General features: G+C 38.4%; 1 protein-coding gene across 16 annotated transcripts in view; it reads right to left on the bottom strand.

Annotated features, from left to right (window-relative positions):
* Positions 1 to 12,846: 12,846 nt before the first annotated feature.
* The window catches only part of TCF12 (transcription factor 12), a 169,140-nt gene continuing 163,906 nt past the window's right edge, over positions 12,847 to 18,080 (bottom strand). For all 16 annotated transcript variants that reach the window (XM_075160176.1, XM_075160182.1, XM_075160177.1 and 13 more), the window contains 2 exons: positions 16,809 to 16,962; positions 12,847 to 15,135 (listed from right to left, as the gene is read on the bottom strand). In XM_075160176.1, coding sequence (XP_075016277.1) covers positions 16,820 to 16,962 — 143 coding nt within the window. In that variant the 3' untranslated portion in view covers positions 12,847 to 15,135; positions 16,809 to 16,819. The remainder of the gene's footprint in view (positions 15,136 to 16,808; positions 16,963 to 18,080) is intronic.

The raw sequence follows: 18,080 nt of genomic DNA, 5'->3' as shown, positions 1-18,080 counted from the left end.
GGAGCTCTTAATGTATGCCAGGCCTTTTGCCAGCATCGCCTCTCAACCTGCTAATAGGGATTGCAACCTTCAGGTTCTATTTTCCCACATTTTACACCAGTGTAACTATACTGTCTTCAAAGAATATTCCCCATGTGCACCAGCGTAAGTCTGATCAGAGTACAGTCTTTCTTTAACTTCACATCCTTCTGAAGCACTTATTTCTGTGAGACATTGCAGCAAAACTCATATACAAAAAGCTAGAACACATAGCCTGTAAATAGGGACAGAAGTGGATATGAATCACTTCCCACCCCGATGGCCACCCTGTGCCCTTAAGTATTACTATAAACTGGAGGCTTTGAAATCAGGAGAAATCTCGGGCCTGTTCTGAATTGCTTTCACAGGTAATATTATCCCCAAAGAGCACGATACCAACCACATGATTTGGGGGTCAGTAGAACCACTGCTAACTTTATGTCAATCAATCCTTTTTGTGTGCCACTGGCTCTAAAAAGCCAGTTGGCTTTTTTGGCTTCTTTGCCTCTTAAAACATATACAAGATACAGTTCTAAAGGTTTTTCTATTCTCAGAGATTTACAGAAAGAGAGAAAAGTATAGAATGTTATAGTAAGCGTGTGAATCCTGCCATTTAGATTATAGAAAGATTTTTGTAATCAAAAATATCCTTGCCAGAAACAGTTTCAGGTTTCTTTGGTATTTAGAAATCCTTTGCTAAACAAAGTAAAAATGAATGATAAACAAAATCAAGTTTCCTTTGAGCCTGATGTTCTTGCAGCTGCACTCCACTTTTAAGGGTAACCCATTAGCAATTAATTTAGAATGACAATGGCAAGCAGTCCCCAGACTTTAATTAATAACTTTTTGACAAGCTCATAATCTTCCTAGTTAATAAAGTCTCCCTTAAATTCGTTTAACTCTGATTTCACTTACCATTGTAAGCAATCGGCATCAAATCTAGGGTACTTTACAGTACTTTCTCATTTAAAATGCTTTTAAAAAGAGAATTTACAGTTACATTTTACAGAGTAGAAACAGCATTTGATGAAGGTCACCCTCAATCCAGTGGCAGACCTGGAAAGAAAATCTGGTTTCCTGAATGCCCTTCTATTGTTCAATTGATTAAGCAATGGCGCTGTCTCCTGTCTCAGTATCTTGCAAGGAAAGGATTAAATTCTGATTCCAAGTTACATAATTGATTCTTTTCCTCTATGCCAATATCAAGATCTTAGAAACCCATAGTACAATATTGTAACTATAATATAGTGAATTATTGTCTGTAAAAGTTACTTAAATAATAAGTATCAGTATAGGACAACATAGGCGTCAACTTTTCATTTAAATTTGTGCTCTTAATATAAGTGTCTTCTTTTGAAAACTTTGCCCTTAAAATTCTGTGTCAGTTTTACCCATATGTCTCAAATACAGAACCAATCTACATGGGGACGTTATACAGCCACATTATTGTGTCCTGCGGAATAGGAGATAATACTGTGAATTGGAAAAGATGCTGAGATAAAATCTCCTTTGACCTCTTGGTAAGTCTCAACTTTTATACAAATGTTCTGAAACACGCTATACATGTGCCTGTTGCACATGTGTATTATGAGGGGAAAAAAAAATTCTTTACTCACCTGAACCCATTTTCTTATGTAGATCCTGTAATGAGGTAATTTTTGATATGTAAAATCACCTCAACCTTTCTTTCTACTTTGCCTACAAAATAAACTAAAAGAGGTGCACAAGTTATGGTCAGGCTTTGAATATGATAGTTTTTTTCAGAATTTAGAAAACTCCAACTACCAGAGTGTAAAGTCTTAAACTGATTACATCTACAAAGAAAGGAGGTCTTTTTGTTGTAAAGCTAATCAATGTTTTGTATCTAACAGTCAACTGTAAGAAATATCTCTCTAAGCATTGGGTGACTTTACTGTAACTTACTGCCAGGAAGATTGAAGTAGGATCATTTTTGAAGGTAATTTTTGCCAAGTGAGGATATAACAGTTTTAATTTGGTGATTCACAGGGATGGCTTGTTTTAATTTTCACTTTTCATGTAAGATGAAGAATGAGGTGAAAATGGGGTATGAAAAAAACAAGATTTGCTTATTTGTCTCCTCCATCTTAAATAAATGTGAAAACTTAATTTGAAAATCTGTCTCATTAACAAGAACTAAAATAATCAACATGACTGAGAAAGGTCAATGATGCTATGCAACTTATTTGGGATCCCGAAACCAGAAGACATCTCACCATCTCTGGAAGTCGTGAGCAATCTGTCTGGGCACTCCAAAAGTATTTGTCTAGGACATGTGAAACTGAAAATAACACGTCCCAAACACCCTCTAGAACAGTTTTAGTAGCAATAGGCATTAGCTTGTACCATGACCTTAGAATACAAACTTTGCACAGAGGAGTTATTTTAGGATGCTTCTTTGTTCTTTGTTTTTTCCTGTTCTTAAGTCAACACTGGGCAAAAAAAGACATGAGACAGATATTAGCTAGTGAGGAAAAGTGCAAAAAATGTTTATAATCATTAGGATATTCCTCAGCTGAATTTAGACAATTTTTCCTTAAATGCTTGCTGCCTATGTCAGTATCAGCATGCTAAACTAGGGCCCGTATTGCTATGACAATTCCTATGTTTCTGTGGCAATGATAATTCCATTCCAGAAGCCACAAATTAGAAAATGGTTTCTTACAATGAAACACCAAATGAAACACAACATGATCTTCCTCCTTTCTCATGCGTGTTAACTGTAAAAAGTTTCTTTGTCCGGAATGTGGCTCTGATTACATTTCTCTATCCAAAAATAAACATGGTGCAAAAGAAGAGGATATAGGGAGGGGGAAAGCCTGTCGATGGGCCACCCTCAGGAAAACCTCACAAGATCTACTGTCTGTCTGTGCAAGCCATGGAAGAGCTAAGGAAATGATCCCAGCTTGGTGGTCTTATTTTTAATTAAAACAAATGAGGCTCTTTCAGCTGCTGCAGATAAATATTTGATGAAAAGAGACAGGGACAGATGTCAAAAAACTATAGTAAATAAAGAATAAGAACAGAACAGCAAATGTTACAACAGCATTTTATATACCAAAAAAAAAAAAAAAATCACTTTACAGATTTCTGTCAAATGTCTAATTTTACTAAGATCATTCCAAAAGTGGGAAGACTAATTCTTCATGTATGTTATAGCAAAGTAGAATGAAAATACAAGTGAATGTAGATAAAGAAAAGATTTAAGTCAACTTGTTGCACGTTATGTGCTTAAACAAAAGGGTTAGTTCTTGGGCCATTGATGAGACAGAAGACTTCAAAGTCATTTGTATACTTCCATAAGAGTTTATATGTTGGTTTTAGATTGACTAATAGAGTTTTGCTCCAAAGTACATGTTAAGGATGCACAGTGAGAAGGTGCCTAGCAAAATACAATAGCAACATCCCTATTGCAATAATCTGTCATAACATTCGTAAGTCATGTCCTTTATGAATGGTTAATTTTAAAAGGTGAATGTGGTACCATTCAACCTTTTCCTGTAGTCACGGTTGTATTTACAAGTACACTTGGATCTAACTTCAAACTTCACCTTGCTCTCAGTGGGGATTTACACAAGATGACCTCCAAAGGTCCCTTCCCACTTCAATTACTCTATAACTTGATAGCATTGAGTCCAGATTTAGTTTACATTTTAGCAAATTCATTTATACCATTTATGAAGAAACTGATCTAATAGAATTAACTTAAAAATAGGCCATGAAAGAAAGTCGAGTCATGAAATAGAGGAAAAATCTCAGTAGTTGGCTCTTTCAACATTAATGTCTTCATTGTTAGCATTATATCAGCATTGCCTGCTAGTTTAAGGTCTGATCTTGCCATTTCTGGGTAAAATAGATATTTCCATTGAGTCCAATGTGAATTATACATCTGAGTGTGGAAGAACTGCTTTTATAAGTAGGCCTTACAAAACTGTAGAGTGAGTGTGAACCACAGGAGTTTCAATGAAAATATTTAATGTGACACCAACACTTAAAAATAGCACAGTGATTTAGGTCACCAGAAGCTGGATAAATTGGTATAATCCAAATTCTGAAAATATAAATACTAGAGTTATGAATGAATGGAGTTCTGAAATATATACCTGACTCTGAAGATGGTTAAGAAGAAAAAGTAAAAAGTTGATTGACTGCGGTGCATAAGGGTCTACATGGGGATACTATAGAGCTATAGAGTCCAACAAGAGGCACAGGTGAAAGCAGAGCAACATCCGGTGACATAAAACAAAAGTTAAACAAGTTTCAGATAAGAGATGAGGGACAAATTTTAAACACTGAGGAGAAATAACCTTAGATTGCAGTGAACTTTCCGTAATTGGACATAGTTAAATCAACCTAGAACTCTAATTGGCTAAATTGAGAGCTATCGACCTCTGTAAAAACTACAGGAGGTACTTCATAGCTTGCAGAAGGTCAAAATAAATGATCATAATTGTCTCTCCTGGCCACAGCACCTGCAAATTTGTAGTGTTCAGCATAACATTGTATCCCAAGCCTCTTGAGGTTTTCTGAAGCTGACACAAAATGCCTAATCCATGGGTCATGCAAAATACCTGCCCTTTCCGTTGTTGCGAATTTCAGACAAAAGCAAAGAGTGATAGTCTCAAGCGCAAAACAATCAGACAGGTAAATTTTAATTTGAGGATCAAACATAATGAACTCAATAGCAACCTTGCTTGGCACAAATTTGCTTGTGATCTGATGGGACCAATCTGAACCCAGGAAGCTCCCAGAGATAACGGTTTGTCAATTTCCCATTTCAAAGGCAGCATGATAATTGAAAGCTTCCAGATATATCACATGGAAATCAAACTTGCAGCAAACAGCAAACTTTCTGATAAAGGCCTAAGCCTAATTCCATTGAAGTCAATGACAAACCCCAGAAGCTTTCAATAGAAGTTGAGTGAGGCTCAAGGTGAAAAACAACTCTGAGAACAGTTATAATTAACTCAATCCCCAGTTAGGGCAAAAAAATGTGAGAGGATTCTTTGCGAGTGGTGCCTGGGTTGAGAATTCACAAAGGGTGAGTTGCAAGGATCTCTGACACTGAGCACTTTAGGGACCCTTGCAGAAGCTGATAGCATTCGGCAAGGTCAGCATGTCCCCAGTTAGCATGGCATTACCATGCCCAGCTGAGAACTTACATGGAACCTGACAGCAGTTACCCTCTTTATTTAGCCTCAAGCTATCTACAGGCTGTCAACACAAGCTGCAGCCAAACTGTTGTACCAGAGTGTAAACACACAGAGTGTGGCTGATGAAGCAATAAATAAAATGAGTAGGCGGGGGGGGGCAACAACTTTGCCTCTGTTTTCTAAACAAGTGTAAGGACTACAAAATGTACAGTGCCAAATCTATGGCATGTCCAGTGCAAGACATGAGAGAGGCAGGGAATTGATATATATGCTGCCTCTTTGTGTCTCTGAATCTGGCTGCAGCTCGAATGTGATTCAGCCTCAGATCAATAAAGAGTTACTACACTGGATTCACATGCACCAGTTGCAGATAAACACTCAAAATACCCATAGACCAGTTCTATGCTACTGGAGCTATGTCCAAGCAGTATTGTCATTTATATAGGCAGAAATTGAGCAACTTTTCTAAGGAACTTCCCTTCTATTTTTCAGAGTGCAAAGAAAATGGATGGGAGACATGTTTGGTGTTCCTAATCATCAATGATGTGTTTTATAGCGATCCACTTCTGTAAAGACTTCTGTGCTGGGTGAAGTACAAGCAAAGAGGGAAAAACAAATTTTCTCCAATTCCTTGTTAAAAAAGGTAAGGAGAAGGACTCAGAATAATAATCGCTCCTTCCTCTCCTTTACAGATGAGGTTAAGGCAGACAGAAATGAAAGGACTCACCAAGGTTATGCCACACAGTCCAGATTTAAACTCAGAACTTCTGAATCCAACCCCAGTGCCTGAACCACACATTCATTTTCTTCTCTGTATTCCCCCACAGTTTTAGGCCATGTGGCCACTATTGGTGAAATGAAAAACAGGTGCAGATCCATGAACAGATGGGAGACCAGACCTGGCTGATCTCTGGAGGATAATACAGGGTTTTTTTCCGGCAAAGAGGATTCCAAAGAACCACAGAGGCAGCACCCCTGCCCTAAAACTGAAGCTGCTCTGCCTCACACTAAATGTTATCTCCACCAGCCCAGCAAGTGGGGGTTTTGAGGTATGGTCTGTGGTCTGTCAGCAAAGGACACTGCCTTACTGACCTTTCAGATTTGCAATATTGACATCCCTGTTTTTCAGGCATGCCTATAAAGATTGTAGAAGACTAATTGCAATTCCATTCTTTGTGGTAACTGCAGCCAATGTTTCTAAGTTGCTGAAACATGAAATTTCTTCCCTTGAGTAGACAACTTTGGAATTTCTAACCCTCAAAAAATGCCGTTAGTCATATGCAGAATCTTTCTCTGGGGTAATCACTAGTGGTGTGGGACGAATCAGCCAGGTAAGATGAATAATATATTTGTTCTGGATCCACAAGGACAGATCTACTTTTGATTTCCAGGTCATGGGGAGCTGATGGCTTACTCCACAATACATGGTTAAACAAAGAACTTGGACTGCTTTCTCAGTGGGAGAGTGATAGTAGATAACTAACAGGGCAATTGCTTGCTCCTAAGCACAGGATGGAGTGCTAGGATGCAAAGTACTTCCCTGCCTTCTGTGACTCACAGTTATAGTCCCTGCATGGTACAAGACACATTTTCCCTGCATGTGGCACCTGGCACATCAGCCAAAAGTATTAGAGAAGGCATGGCAATCCTCAGTTTCCACAGAGCACATATCAGACCCAAGAGGATAGCACATGCAAGAGGACAGGGTATGTTTCATCTTAGATGCTACTGGTTCCAGCTTTCTCATAGGTTTCTTTTGCTTCTTCCAAAACCACTCTTTTAGTGCTGTGTCTGAGAGAGATTAGTTGTCCTTGCTAAAGTTGCTTTTACAGCAAAAATGCGTGTCTACCTGTGCCAAGAAACTCAAATAAGACCTGACTGTTTCCTTAGACTCTATTTAAATTGGGTGCACAAAACCTGATTTGCAACAGTAGGCCAAAAATACACTGCTAAGATACATGTATTCTGCTCATGCTAAACTGTAAATCAAACTGGCTGGGAAAATATCTCATCCCAGTTTTAGTCAGGTTTTGACAGAAAACATTCTCCACAGATGACACTAAGAATTTAACAGCGAAGACCACCCAGGACACTGAGAATCTCAAACTGCTTGGCCCCAGGTTCTCCGATTTGTTCTTCTCAGCTTCATGCGTGCTCTTAGAGAGACAAAAAAGAGCATTTCCTTCATTTTGAAATTGGGTTTCTCTTCCAGCCAAACATTCACGAAAGCAGCTGGTCCCAGAGGTGGAATGTTCCAAAACCCCATTTGGAGCCAAGTACGTATGTTATGGAGTCAGTCGTGACACCGCTTTATAGAGAACAGACAATGAGTTTTGGATCTTGTAAGTACCTTTCCTTCCTGCAAATAAGTTCCCTTCCCCCATTCTTTTGGAAACATCTCAGTCGCTGGAAACAGAGGATGTAATTTATTTTTATCGCCTTCCCTGTCAAACTGGCCAACTGCCACAGGGTTCTGCTTTCAGATGTAGCAAGAGGCAGGAGAACCACAATGAAGAATCATTTATTTCAGTGGCTCCTCCTCTGTTTCTTTATCTTATTTTGAGGCTACCTACTGTGCTATCTTATCACTCTTTCTAATCCTGCAAAACTTCTCTGCAACTTGACCCCTTTGCAGAAAGAGCTGACCTGCTTAGACCTCCCTGCTTCTCTACTGCTCCCTTCCTCGCAGAGCAAGTTGCTCCTTCCTTTGTTACTTTAGGACTCCTTTTTCACTGCCTATCTTACCCCCTCACTCCTCCTTTTCCTAGCTCATTACATTGCATTATATTTCCTAGCTGAATGTACAGTCAGCTGTGTGGCCTCCTTGGTGTATGCTTAATTTCTCACTGTCCAGCCTGCCCTTTGATGTTTGCTGAAGAAGGATACATCTTCTTTTCCATCTCTTCACATGTGCCTATTAATGACTCCCTTCAGAGAGACTGTTTACTGACTATCACTCTGTTTACAGTTGAATACAGCTAAACATTTGGTCTTCACGGTTCCCCGTCTTCTACACCACCCACCCAGTTTCTTCCCAATTGTTGCAAAATAGATGCCTCCAATATAAAGTCACAGATGCAACATACTTACATTCCCACTCCCAGCCTCCTACTCTCAAACACTGTTTTTGCTTCACTTACAGAGAAAGAAAGAAAGACTTTATATTGGTATTTTTGTCTCCTGTTCTCTAATAAAAAAGAAGCAGTGAGGCTTAACAATTTGACTTTTCTGTTGCACATATTCCTACCTTGGCTATTGTAGAAAACCCAGAAAGATCTGCAAGCATCAGACTTCTGACCTGTGAAGAAATAATACGAACTCAGTATGAGGTATGAAAGTATGCCCACTGAAATGAGAAGGGCTATCCTATGCATAAACTGTGCATATGTCTTCATGGGATCAAGGGCCCTTGGGCAGAGGGAATTTTAGTAGGGCAGAGGAATTTTAGGGGGAGATAAAAATTACTCTAGCAAGTGTGTAGAAGAGAAGAATTATATGGTTATAATGCAGCAATTCAGATCTAAGATGAAAATTCCTTCAGATGTCCTTCTCATTCCATATGGAGCTTAAAATATTACAAAATCATATGAAATAAATTTAAAACAAATGTGGGCTAAATTATGTTTTTTCCAACGAACAGATTATTGTCAATCTTTTGCCCTAAAACAGTATTTGGGAAAAGGAAGGAAGCAGATACCTCAAAGAGTTTAGGAATTGATTTATGACAAGGTGTATGAAGCTCACTGAGTGTGAGCATGAGCAGGAAAGAGTGAGAGGAAGGCGTCAGTAAGAGGGTCATGCACTTGCACAGTTCAACAGTGGAACAACCCGAATACCCCAAACCATTTAATTTGTGTTTTGGCATGGCATCCTTGATACAGTTAGAGATGGTTACATTTCCCATGGGTAAGGTTGCCTGCTACTTTCCAATTTCAGCTCCTGTTTTTAGTGCCTATTGTTTTACAGATTTTAACCATGGGAACAAGTTTTCCATCCTGAGAATTTGGGCTGAAATCTTTTAAGATTTTCAGCAAAAATAATCCAGCCTTTCCCATAATTTGATTAAGAAGAACTGCTGGTTTGTGCATATTCCTTTTTTGTTACTGTTACTGAGGAATTTTACTGCCCATAAATTTACTGCTCACGAATTAGAATGATAACAGAGTCTGATACGTGTTTGTAGGTCCTTGTATCAGGAATGTTCCTTTTCATTGAAAATTGCCTGAAAAAGCTACTGGCTTAATAAGCATATGTTCAGTATAGGCTTATTAGATTTGGGTTGAATGAGACTTCCCCTGTAATTACTCCTTCCAGCCCTCAAGGTTAGTGTAATGCTGCATGCCAGAACTGAGAAGAAGGACTCCTCCTCTGTTCTCCTGTCCCTGCTGCTCACTTCCACATACTGAGAAGGAAGAGTCAGCGGCTGCTTTACCTAAACGAGGCAGCCCCAACACTGGGTCTCAAGGAACAGAAGCCAGCATGCTTCTGTCTGGAAGGGAAGAGAAGGTCCAGACCTAGAGCTGTAAGCCGGAAGGGACAAATCCTCTAGGATGGGCAAGGAGCAAGGCAAGAAGGGGCGTGGGTAAGGGAGGCAGAAGTGTCTCTGACGCTTACCTGTGGATGCTGGAACCTAGCGTTGTTGAATCTCACCATTGCTCTTCACACTGGAGCAGTAAACCTGCACCACACTAATCATTCCATTAGTTAATTAGCAGAGGCATGTACCTGGAAATTAAAAGTTTTAAGCTTGCTTATAACCGATACAATTTGGAGACCGTATCTCATGCAACAGAAACTGGGGATGGGGTGGGACAGGGCAGGGACAAGGAAGGGAGGAGATGCAGGAAGACCTGTGAAAGCACATACAGACAGCTCAGTTTACATAGCCTTCCAGTTGAAAAGTCAACAGTTACAGAAACAGTAGAATTAACCAGTCTGTGGTTGTGGTTATTCTTCATCAGTTATCCTGGATATGCAAAATAGCCACACCAGAAAAGTAGCGAAGTTTAACAGACACCTGTCATTTTTTGTTTCATTCACCCTCTTTTCCCTGATACCCAATACTCCTATAAATGCAGAATCTGTATTTATATCTAAAAAACTTTATAATGACAGCTTTATTGACACATATGTTATACTTCTATATGACAGGATAATGATGACCAGCTGGCTACAGATAATGACAGGCACTAATTTATATTGGGTTACTACCTTCATATTCTGTAGGCTGTCCTTTTTTTTTTTAGCATTCTTGCCCTCTTGTTATACTTGCATTTTATGATGCTTACATTTACTATTCTTGCACGCTAAGAAAGGAATGAGCATTTAAAAAGCTTTATGTTTAATTACACTTTCAGCTATTAATTAGTCATGTAAACAAATTAAATGGACATATAATTAAATGTTACCCTTTTAAGAGGGTATTTTATGTCTTTGTAGCATACAGAAGATCAGTTAAGATGTGTGCTTTCTTCTGCTTGGTACCGTACAAATAGAACTTGAAGTGTATCTACAAGATTTGCTTCCTTTCTTTGTCACCTTTAGAAGAAAATATTGTGATACCCTCGTCAGCTTTTGCAGGTGTGAACTGACCATTCTGATGACAATTCAAAACACGATCCAAAAATTTCCCCAACCTTTGTATTTATATATAGGAGATTTCTCTCCTATAGAGCAAATTTTCAGTTTTTTGAGATGGGGACTTTTCATTCTAGCACATCGAGGTTCTAGTCTGAGTGAATGAGGCTGATATAGTAAATATCAACTCCACAAATGCCCCGAAGAACTCACCTGATTTTGAAAGCAGTTATTTCAGTGGTCAGAGAAAATCATTTGGGAGTAGTCTGGAGCACCTTATCTGGTCGTGCAGCAAACATTTGGCTATTTGGTTTCTTTCCAACAAACACACAAACTAGGGCTGGTGATTAATTCTGCTTCTGTGATGAGCTTGTGCTTCTGATACTGTCCATCTCTGCTCATTTATGGGTGCTGGGGAGTAAAATGTGGAGCGATACTCTGCTCCTCAGACATCTCATTCCAAGATGAGTTTATAACCTTGTGTTTGGAGAACTTATAATGATTGCTACAGACTCAGTCATGTTCATCAAATTTCTTTAGTTGTATTTGAATATAAGACTAACCTCCTACAATTCCACCACAAGTATTTCTTTTACCTTTTTGCATCCTGAATAAAGAGGATGTGCATTTAATGCAACATTTTGTGTCGGAACTTCCATGAGCATAAGAAACCACTAAATTAAGACAGCCAGCATGGCTCATCAAGGGCAAGTCCTGCCTGACCAACCTAATGGCCTTCTAGCAGATTGTATTTAACAAAGGTATCCCAACATGCATCTCTTCCACACAAAAAAAAGAAAAAAAAAAGCAAATGGAGAAAAAAGAAGGAAATGTAAAAAAAAAGAGGATGAAGGACTTGTGATCAGAAAGTATATTCACACCGGACAGCAGAAGTGTGGTAAAGGAAAGATGAAGAGGGGGGAAATGTCATTTTTACTCTCTCTGAAAGAAGCGACAAACTTGTAGTAGTTCTCATTCAGAAAAGGGGAGAGGAGTGATGATGGATGCTCAAAGGCTTGATTTAGAATTATTACTGGAGTAAGTTAGAATTGAGAATGTGTGCGGGGGAAGGCACCGGGGCACCTCTTCCACAGCTACTACTAAAGACATACTAAAAGACATACTTACATGGCTGAGTCTCACCTCCCGTATTTGGCCAGACCACATTAGAGATTTGCCTGTGGTAAAAGTGCTGGCATTTTAGAAAAACTTGCCTGTATATGCATGCTGACAAGTCTTTCACAATGTAAACCAGATCTCAACATAATCACTAGATTTTCTAAGGTTACAAAGGACATTATCAAGAGTTGGAAACAATGCAGTACACAGCAGCCATACTGACTGACATACACCACGTTCAGTTAAACATCATAACTTTATATATATAATCTCTATTTGCTTTTCTCTTTGAGGTGCTTTTCCCAGGGATATTTATTTAGAGAAGAGCTGAAAAAACTCAAGCTTTTACAAAGTCTTCTTGTTGTTTGAGGCTTTTGGCTTAAACAGCTGTGGACTAGGAATTGCATGGAGATTTCACCATCTGTGTATGCCTTGGACATTGTACACTTCCATTTTCTTTTGTTTGCACTCACAGAAAGAAAAATTTTAATTTGAAGCTTAAGCTACAGACTTCTTTCTTCCTCTTTTTTTCATAAAACCTACCTAGATGCATCAATCAACTCGGAAGTAACTCAGCACCAAATTTCAATGCACAAAAGGGGCTTAGATCTTAGCAACCTATCTTAAGGACAGGCAAAGTAAAGGAACAAGATGTAGTGGGAGGCACATGCCTACAGGCTCAGCTTCTGCTCCCAGTTTGCCATTTGCCTGTGCAATCCCCTTTCTGCGCAGCAGCAAACACAGGTGAGGTACCGCGCCTCCTCAGCTCGCTGGGAATTCCTGTATTGGCTTCACAGGGAGTAGCCACACCACTTCCTGTGCCTGCAACTTACGCTGTGTACCTTGAGAAGGTATGTTAGTTTTATTCAGATAAAGGTGGAAGCTGTTTTTGCCAGTGTTTTTCAAGCAACACATTACCTATGAGGAGAGATAAATTTAAAAAACTCACTGATTTACCATGTTAAAAAAAGATGGCACATTTATTGCTACATAAATGTTATATACATAGTGTTTTCTGTTACATTGACAGAAATTTTTTTGAACTTCTTGCTGCTGGTTGGAAAGGTTTATCAGCAATACCTTGAAATTTGACACAGGGTACAAATCTGCAATAAACCAACAATGGAAACTGGAGAACAAGATGAGAAGCAATTCATCTCGGACAATTAGCTCTTACAATACTCCATAGGTACTACACGGTATGCTAGAACCCTACTATGGTCTTACAATGCTATTGTAAATTTCTGATATTAATGAACAGGTTATGGTAAATAACCCTACATTTTTACTACCTAATATAGTAAAATAAAGTAAGAAACTTTTTACTGAAAACTTTTTCGATTTCAAAAATCTAGAAAGAGTAATATTTAGAATTCAAGAAATTTTCTTACAAGATTATTGTATAAAAGACTAGCTACAGTGAAAAATAAGCCAAATGTTTTTTTCTTTCTATTTTATGAAGGAAAGCTTCTGGGCATACTGCAAAGTCTAATATAGCCAAAAAGACAACAAGCTTAGAAGGAAAAAGGCCAGGCAGTGGCACGTGATCACTTTCACACGTCATAAGCAACAAATTTGTTTAGCTGATAAACACTGAAATGAAGAACAAGGCCACAGATATAATCAGGTGTTATTTGATGATATATGCAAATTAAAGTAATAGAAATGAGTCCACTAATTCCACAAACTGTTTTGTTAGGAACCATCCAAAACATGAGCTTAAATTCATTGATTTATTTTAACAATCCATCTTTTGTTCTTTCAAATTAAATGACTTCATAAAAGTTATTGTTTTGTTCCTGTCTTGTCTGTGAACCAATTGCCAGTGATGAAAGATGCACTATATAAACAATAGCTCAGACAACCTTGGCTTGGGAAATTTCCTCCCATGGTCATTGCAGTGGAAGACAGTTTCCATGGAAGTTCAAAGGGATTTTAACCATTTCAACACATCTGTGACAAAGGAATACTTATGGACACTGTTCTGGTGGAGAAACATTTAAAGGTTTAATGCTAATATGGCTTGGGAGGGGGTCATTTGTTTGCATTTGATTCACACTATTTTTTTTTCTCCACTGACAAGCCATACAAAAATGACAAGATAATTAATGTATACAGTAAGGAAAAACTGGTGACCATTGCTCTTATGTTCCATTACGTAAGTAAGCCCACCTTACTGGTGGTTATATCATCACACTACCTGCCACGGTGAATTTAGGATTTTACAATTCACCAAAATTACAGCCTGAAAAAAATCTCCTTTGTATTTTAATGCATTTTGTGCTTACGTACAGCTAACACTTTACATGTACTATATGTAGTACTTACTGCTCGGAAAACAAAGCAACTCTAACAAAGTAGATTCTCCCCACCCAATTTACACTTCACGTTACAAGCTTTACTATGAAGCCTAGAAGCCTAAAAAGGTTTTGTTTATAATTAGAAAAAAAAAATGTTTGAGGAAAGTCTGAGGGAAAATAAAAATCACTTTTTAAATCCAAGAAATGTTATGGTCACAGTATTGCTCCTGCCTGCAGCCTTCACGAGGCCTCTTACTGGCGTAAGCATGGAGCTCAGTATGGAAGGGTAACTATGACCATAACTGTTCAGATTACCAGAGACCAAAAATAACATAAAAAAGCTATACCAAGGAATAGTTTCCTATTGCATGGAAAACACTAGTCATATGGCAAAAGGAGAGGAAAGGACGACAAAAGACTTTTCCCTTCCTTTTTTAAGACACTAATAGGTATGCTGGGAATGCTACGGGTCGACGGTTGTCACTGCTTTGTTCTCTGAATGTGAACAGCTTTAGTAAATGCTGGCATCCAGCTGAAATTGTATCAGCTTTTAACATGTTAACTTTTCCCTTTATATGTAGACCTTTACAGTTCCATAACAATAAATAAAATTTGTAGTTACAATGCATTTGTCAATTCAGTTTAGGCACAAGGCAACTTCCACAATGAGTGGAGAGATCACAACAGTCTCTGATTGTGCAGAAGCGACACACTGCTTGCAACAGAATGATATGTTCAGAGTATTTCATGGGCTGAAATTCTATCTGAAGATCTTGCATCTTCAATCCTGATGCAGGTGTTGACCAGTAGCTTTGATCATAAGATTGCATTTGGGTTTCTTGCTTCAAGTGTTTTCTCCTGTCAGGTTTGTGTCTTCATATAATGTTAGTTGTCTGTGTCCTTGTGAAGAAAGGTCACCTTCTGTGTATCCTACCAATAATTCTGGAATTCTAGAAAGAAATTGGAAGAAAGGGGTATTAGGAAAAAAAAATCAGTAAGAAGCATATCATCAACGCTAGAGAACTAATTTAAACTGTATCTTGTGGCATTTTCAGTCAGTTAAGTGCAAAAGAAGATCAGTCAATTAAGTGCAAAAGATTTCGAGAGGCCTTGAAATCCTTCTTCCCAGAGATATCCATATTGAATATGACATATTGAGCAGTTTACTCTCAGGAACATTCTAGTTGGAGTCTGGGTACGGGAGAAAGAATAATCTGCAAACCTGACCTTTGGTTTGTGTTTGACTTTGTTCCCTAAGATAAGCCGGAGATAGTACCTAATGTAATCGCTACTGTTGAAGGTACGCATTGCCATATACCTAATGGGCCTGTACAGGCTTTTCATGTCAACGTCACACTTTAGTCATCTTACAAAGCTATTGCTATTAAAAAAGCAAAGATACAGTAAACTTTTGAAAGTGGTTCACTGTATCAATATGGCAAGAACAGACTATCAATGCTGCTGTAAATCAAGAATTATCGGACAATTTAGAAGTAACCTACCGCTCTGGTATGAAATAAAACAAATTAAAGAAATTCAAAGCACCTTGTTTTCGTAAAAAGAAAATCCATTTCGTTTATGAAGAAAGAAGCTGCCTATAAGGATGGGGAAAAAGTACTGACTCAAATAAGGCTTGGTTTAAATGCCATTTTGCTGCTTTCTAGGGAACACCAGGCAATAATACACTTCCATAGGATAGATGCATGCCTTGACCTTAAGTTAAAATAGAAGCAAACCAGTCTTATACAGAACAACAAAAAACCTCCCAAAACAAAATTTAGTAATGTTACGGATTAAAAGAAGGGCATTGAACCGCTCTTACTCTTTTTGAAAGTGGCAACAGTTCTACTGTTTTAAAAGACATGGGATATCCAGAATTTTTTCTTCTCAAAATCAAATTTTTCCCAATTATTTAAAAAACCCACCCAACCAACAACACGTAATAAAACCAAAAGACTAATATTCCTGTAAGGCCTCCCCCATCAGCGTGTTTTAAATGAACTACTGTGTACTGGACTACATGGGGCTTTTGGAAACACTGATGTAACTTGCAAAGCTGAAAACATTACTTTTTAAATCTTAACTATCTTCACTAATACAGACTGTGAATTAAGATAGTTAGCAATCTCTGTTGGGCAAATGAATACGAGTTAGAATGACTGGCCTTAAGCCAGACAGCAAGTCTCTTTGAGATGAGAAGTCTCTCTAACTGTTTGTATCAGCACTGGGAAACAATACATGGATTTTTAAATGAACTAACGTGATATTTAGACCATTTAAAGATGTATAATTCATCTCTATTATGCTTGGCTTATCTAGCAAGCTGTTAACTATTCCTCTCATGTCATGCCAAGAAGGCCACCTGAGCCAAGAGATGTAGCTATTGGCAACAACGCATGGAAATGAAGAGACTTTAACAACAATTTCTTGGGGATTTGTTTTATTATAAAACTAAACAAATCTGCATGCTTTTGCTTATGCTCAGAGATATGGAAGTACTTAGCAGCATAAAGAAGTTTGGTGCTAGTAGCAGCTCAGTAACTAAGAATAAACATATTAGATCTCCCAAATTTTAGCCAATAAAAAGCAACAAGAGCCATTCCCCTCTAGACAAGAGACGTACCTGGCTGGTGTTCACATATGACCCATAGGGTTGGTAGTTTCACTCAGGCCAGGGTGGCTTCCTGGGTGTGCTGTTGGCGGCTCTGCCGATACGGCAGAAACTTTTTCTTCTTCCCTTCTCTTAAGGCAGGCTGCTTTAGGATTTAGGTTTCGTTCTGTAACAGAAAAATGATTCTTAACATCCTATATGCTGGTACCAGGGGAATATCGATACATTAACCACTGTAGTAAAAATAGCTATGCAGTTTCCCTCTTCTAACTACTTATGTCCTTGTGTCAAAATGCAGGTGTCTGAAGCTGCAGACAAGCACTGCTGAAAATCCTACCAGGCATCTCCTAAACTGGTATTTTTTTTAAAAAAAAAAGCTTTACTAGCTGCCTACTTAAAAAGTACCTCCCTTGTCACCAGAAGTTGCTGAAGTGCAAAATGAGAACTATTTGTAATTTACAATGTAATAAAACAGAGGTTTCTGTGTTTTGTTGGTATGTTGAAGTCATACCAACCCTACTGACATCACATTAGTTCTAGTAATGTTACTGCTGCTTTCTTCACCTTAAGTATTAGCCTGCTGTTAGAACAGGGGAGGTAAAACGTCCTACGTTGATAGTTCTCGTCGTACCCTCAAGTCTGTGAAATCATCTTGTGCCCATCTCGCTTAAATCAAAAGAATATGATGACAATCACACAGAGCAGAAAGACTATTTTTTTTTAAACTGTATTTCCTCTCACATTAAAGTCAATACTTTATAATAGCCAGTTGTGGACTATCAAGATATTTCCATCAGTGTGTTTCCACTGCCCCAATTAGCTTCAAGAGATGTAGATTTGGATCTAGTTTTCAAATAATGACAGTTTCTAAGTGTCAACTCTTTCTGATCTTCAAAATGGCTTTTCATGAATTAAAATATAAAAGCTGTAAATCGCAATAGTAGAAAGACACACAAAAGGTATGTAATATATTCTACCCGCACACGTTGAATTTAATCAACATGTTGAGGTATTTTTCTAGCTGTCGGTGAATTCTGTTTTGCAGTTTTAAGATCACAGGTACAATTTTAACTGTAAGGAGACTGCCAAAACTGAACAGACAGCACAAGCCCTCTCTCGCACTGCACAGGTGCCCCTCTAGTAATTGCAGTTCGCTGACCCCTGTGCGTTTTGCAAGGGGTAGAATCTAGCTAATCTGACAGAGGCAATTTTGGATGGACTTGCTAATTCTGCTTTCACCCAAGTCATTATCAACAGCCTCCTACTGCATTTCCTAAGGACGAG

Source organism: Calonectris borealis, chromosome 11 (assembly GCF_964195595.1).
Source record: "Calonectris borealis chromosome 11, bCalBor7.hap1.2, whole genome shotgun sequence".
Lineage (NCBI taxonomy): Eukaryota > Metazoa > Chordata > Aves > Procellariiformes > Procellariidae > Calonectris > Calonectris borealis.
Note: the sequence above shows the minus strand (reverse complement) of the source record. Positions and strands in the feature narration are given on the sequence as shown.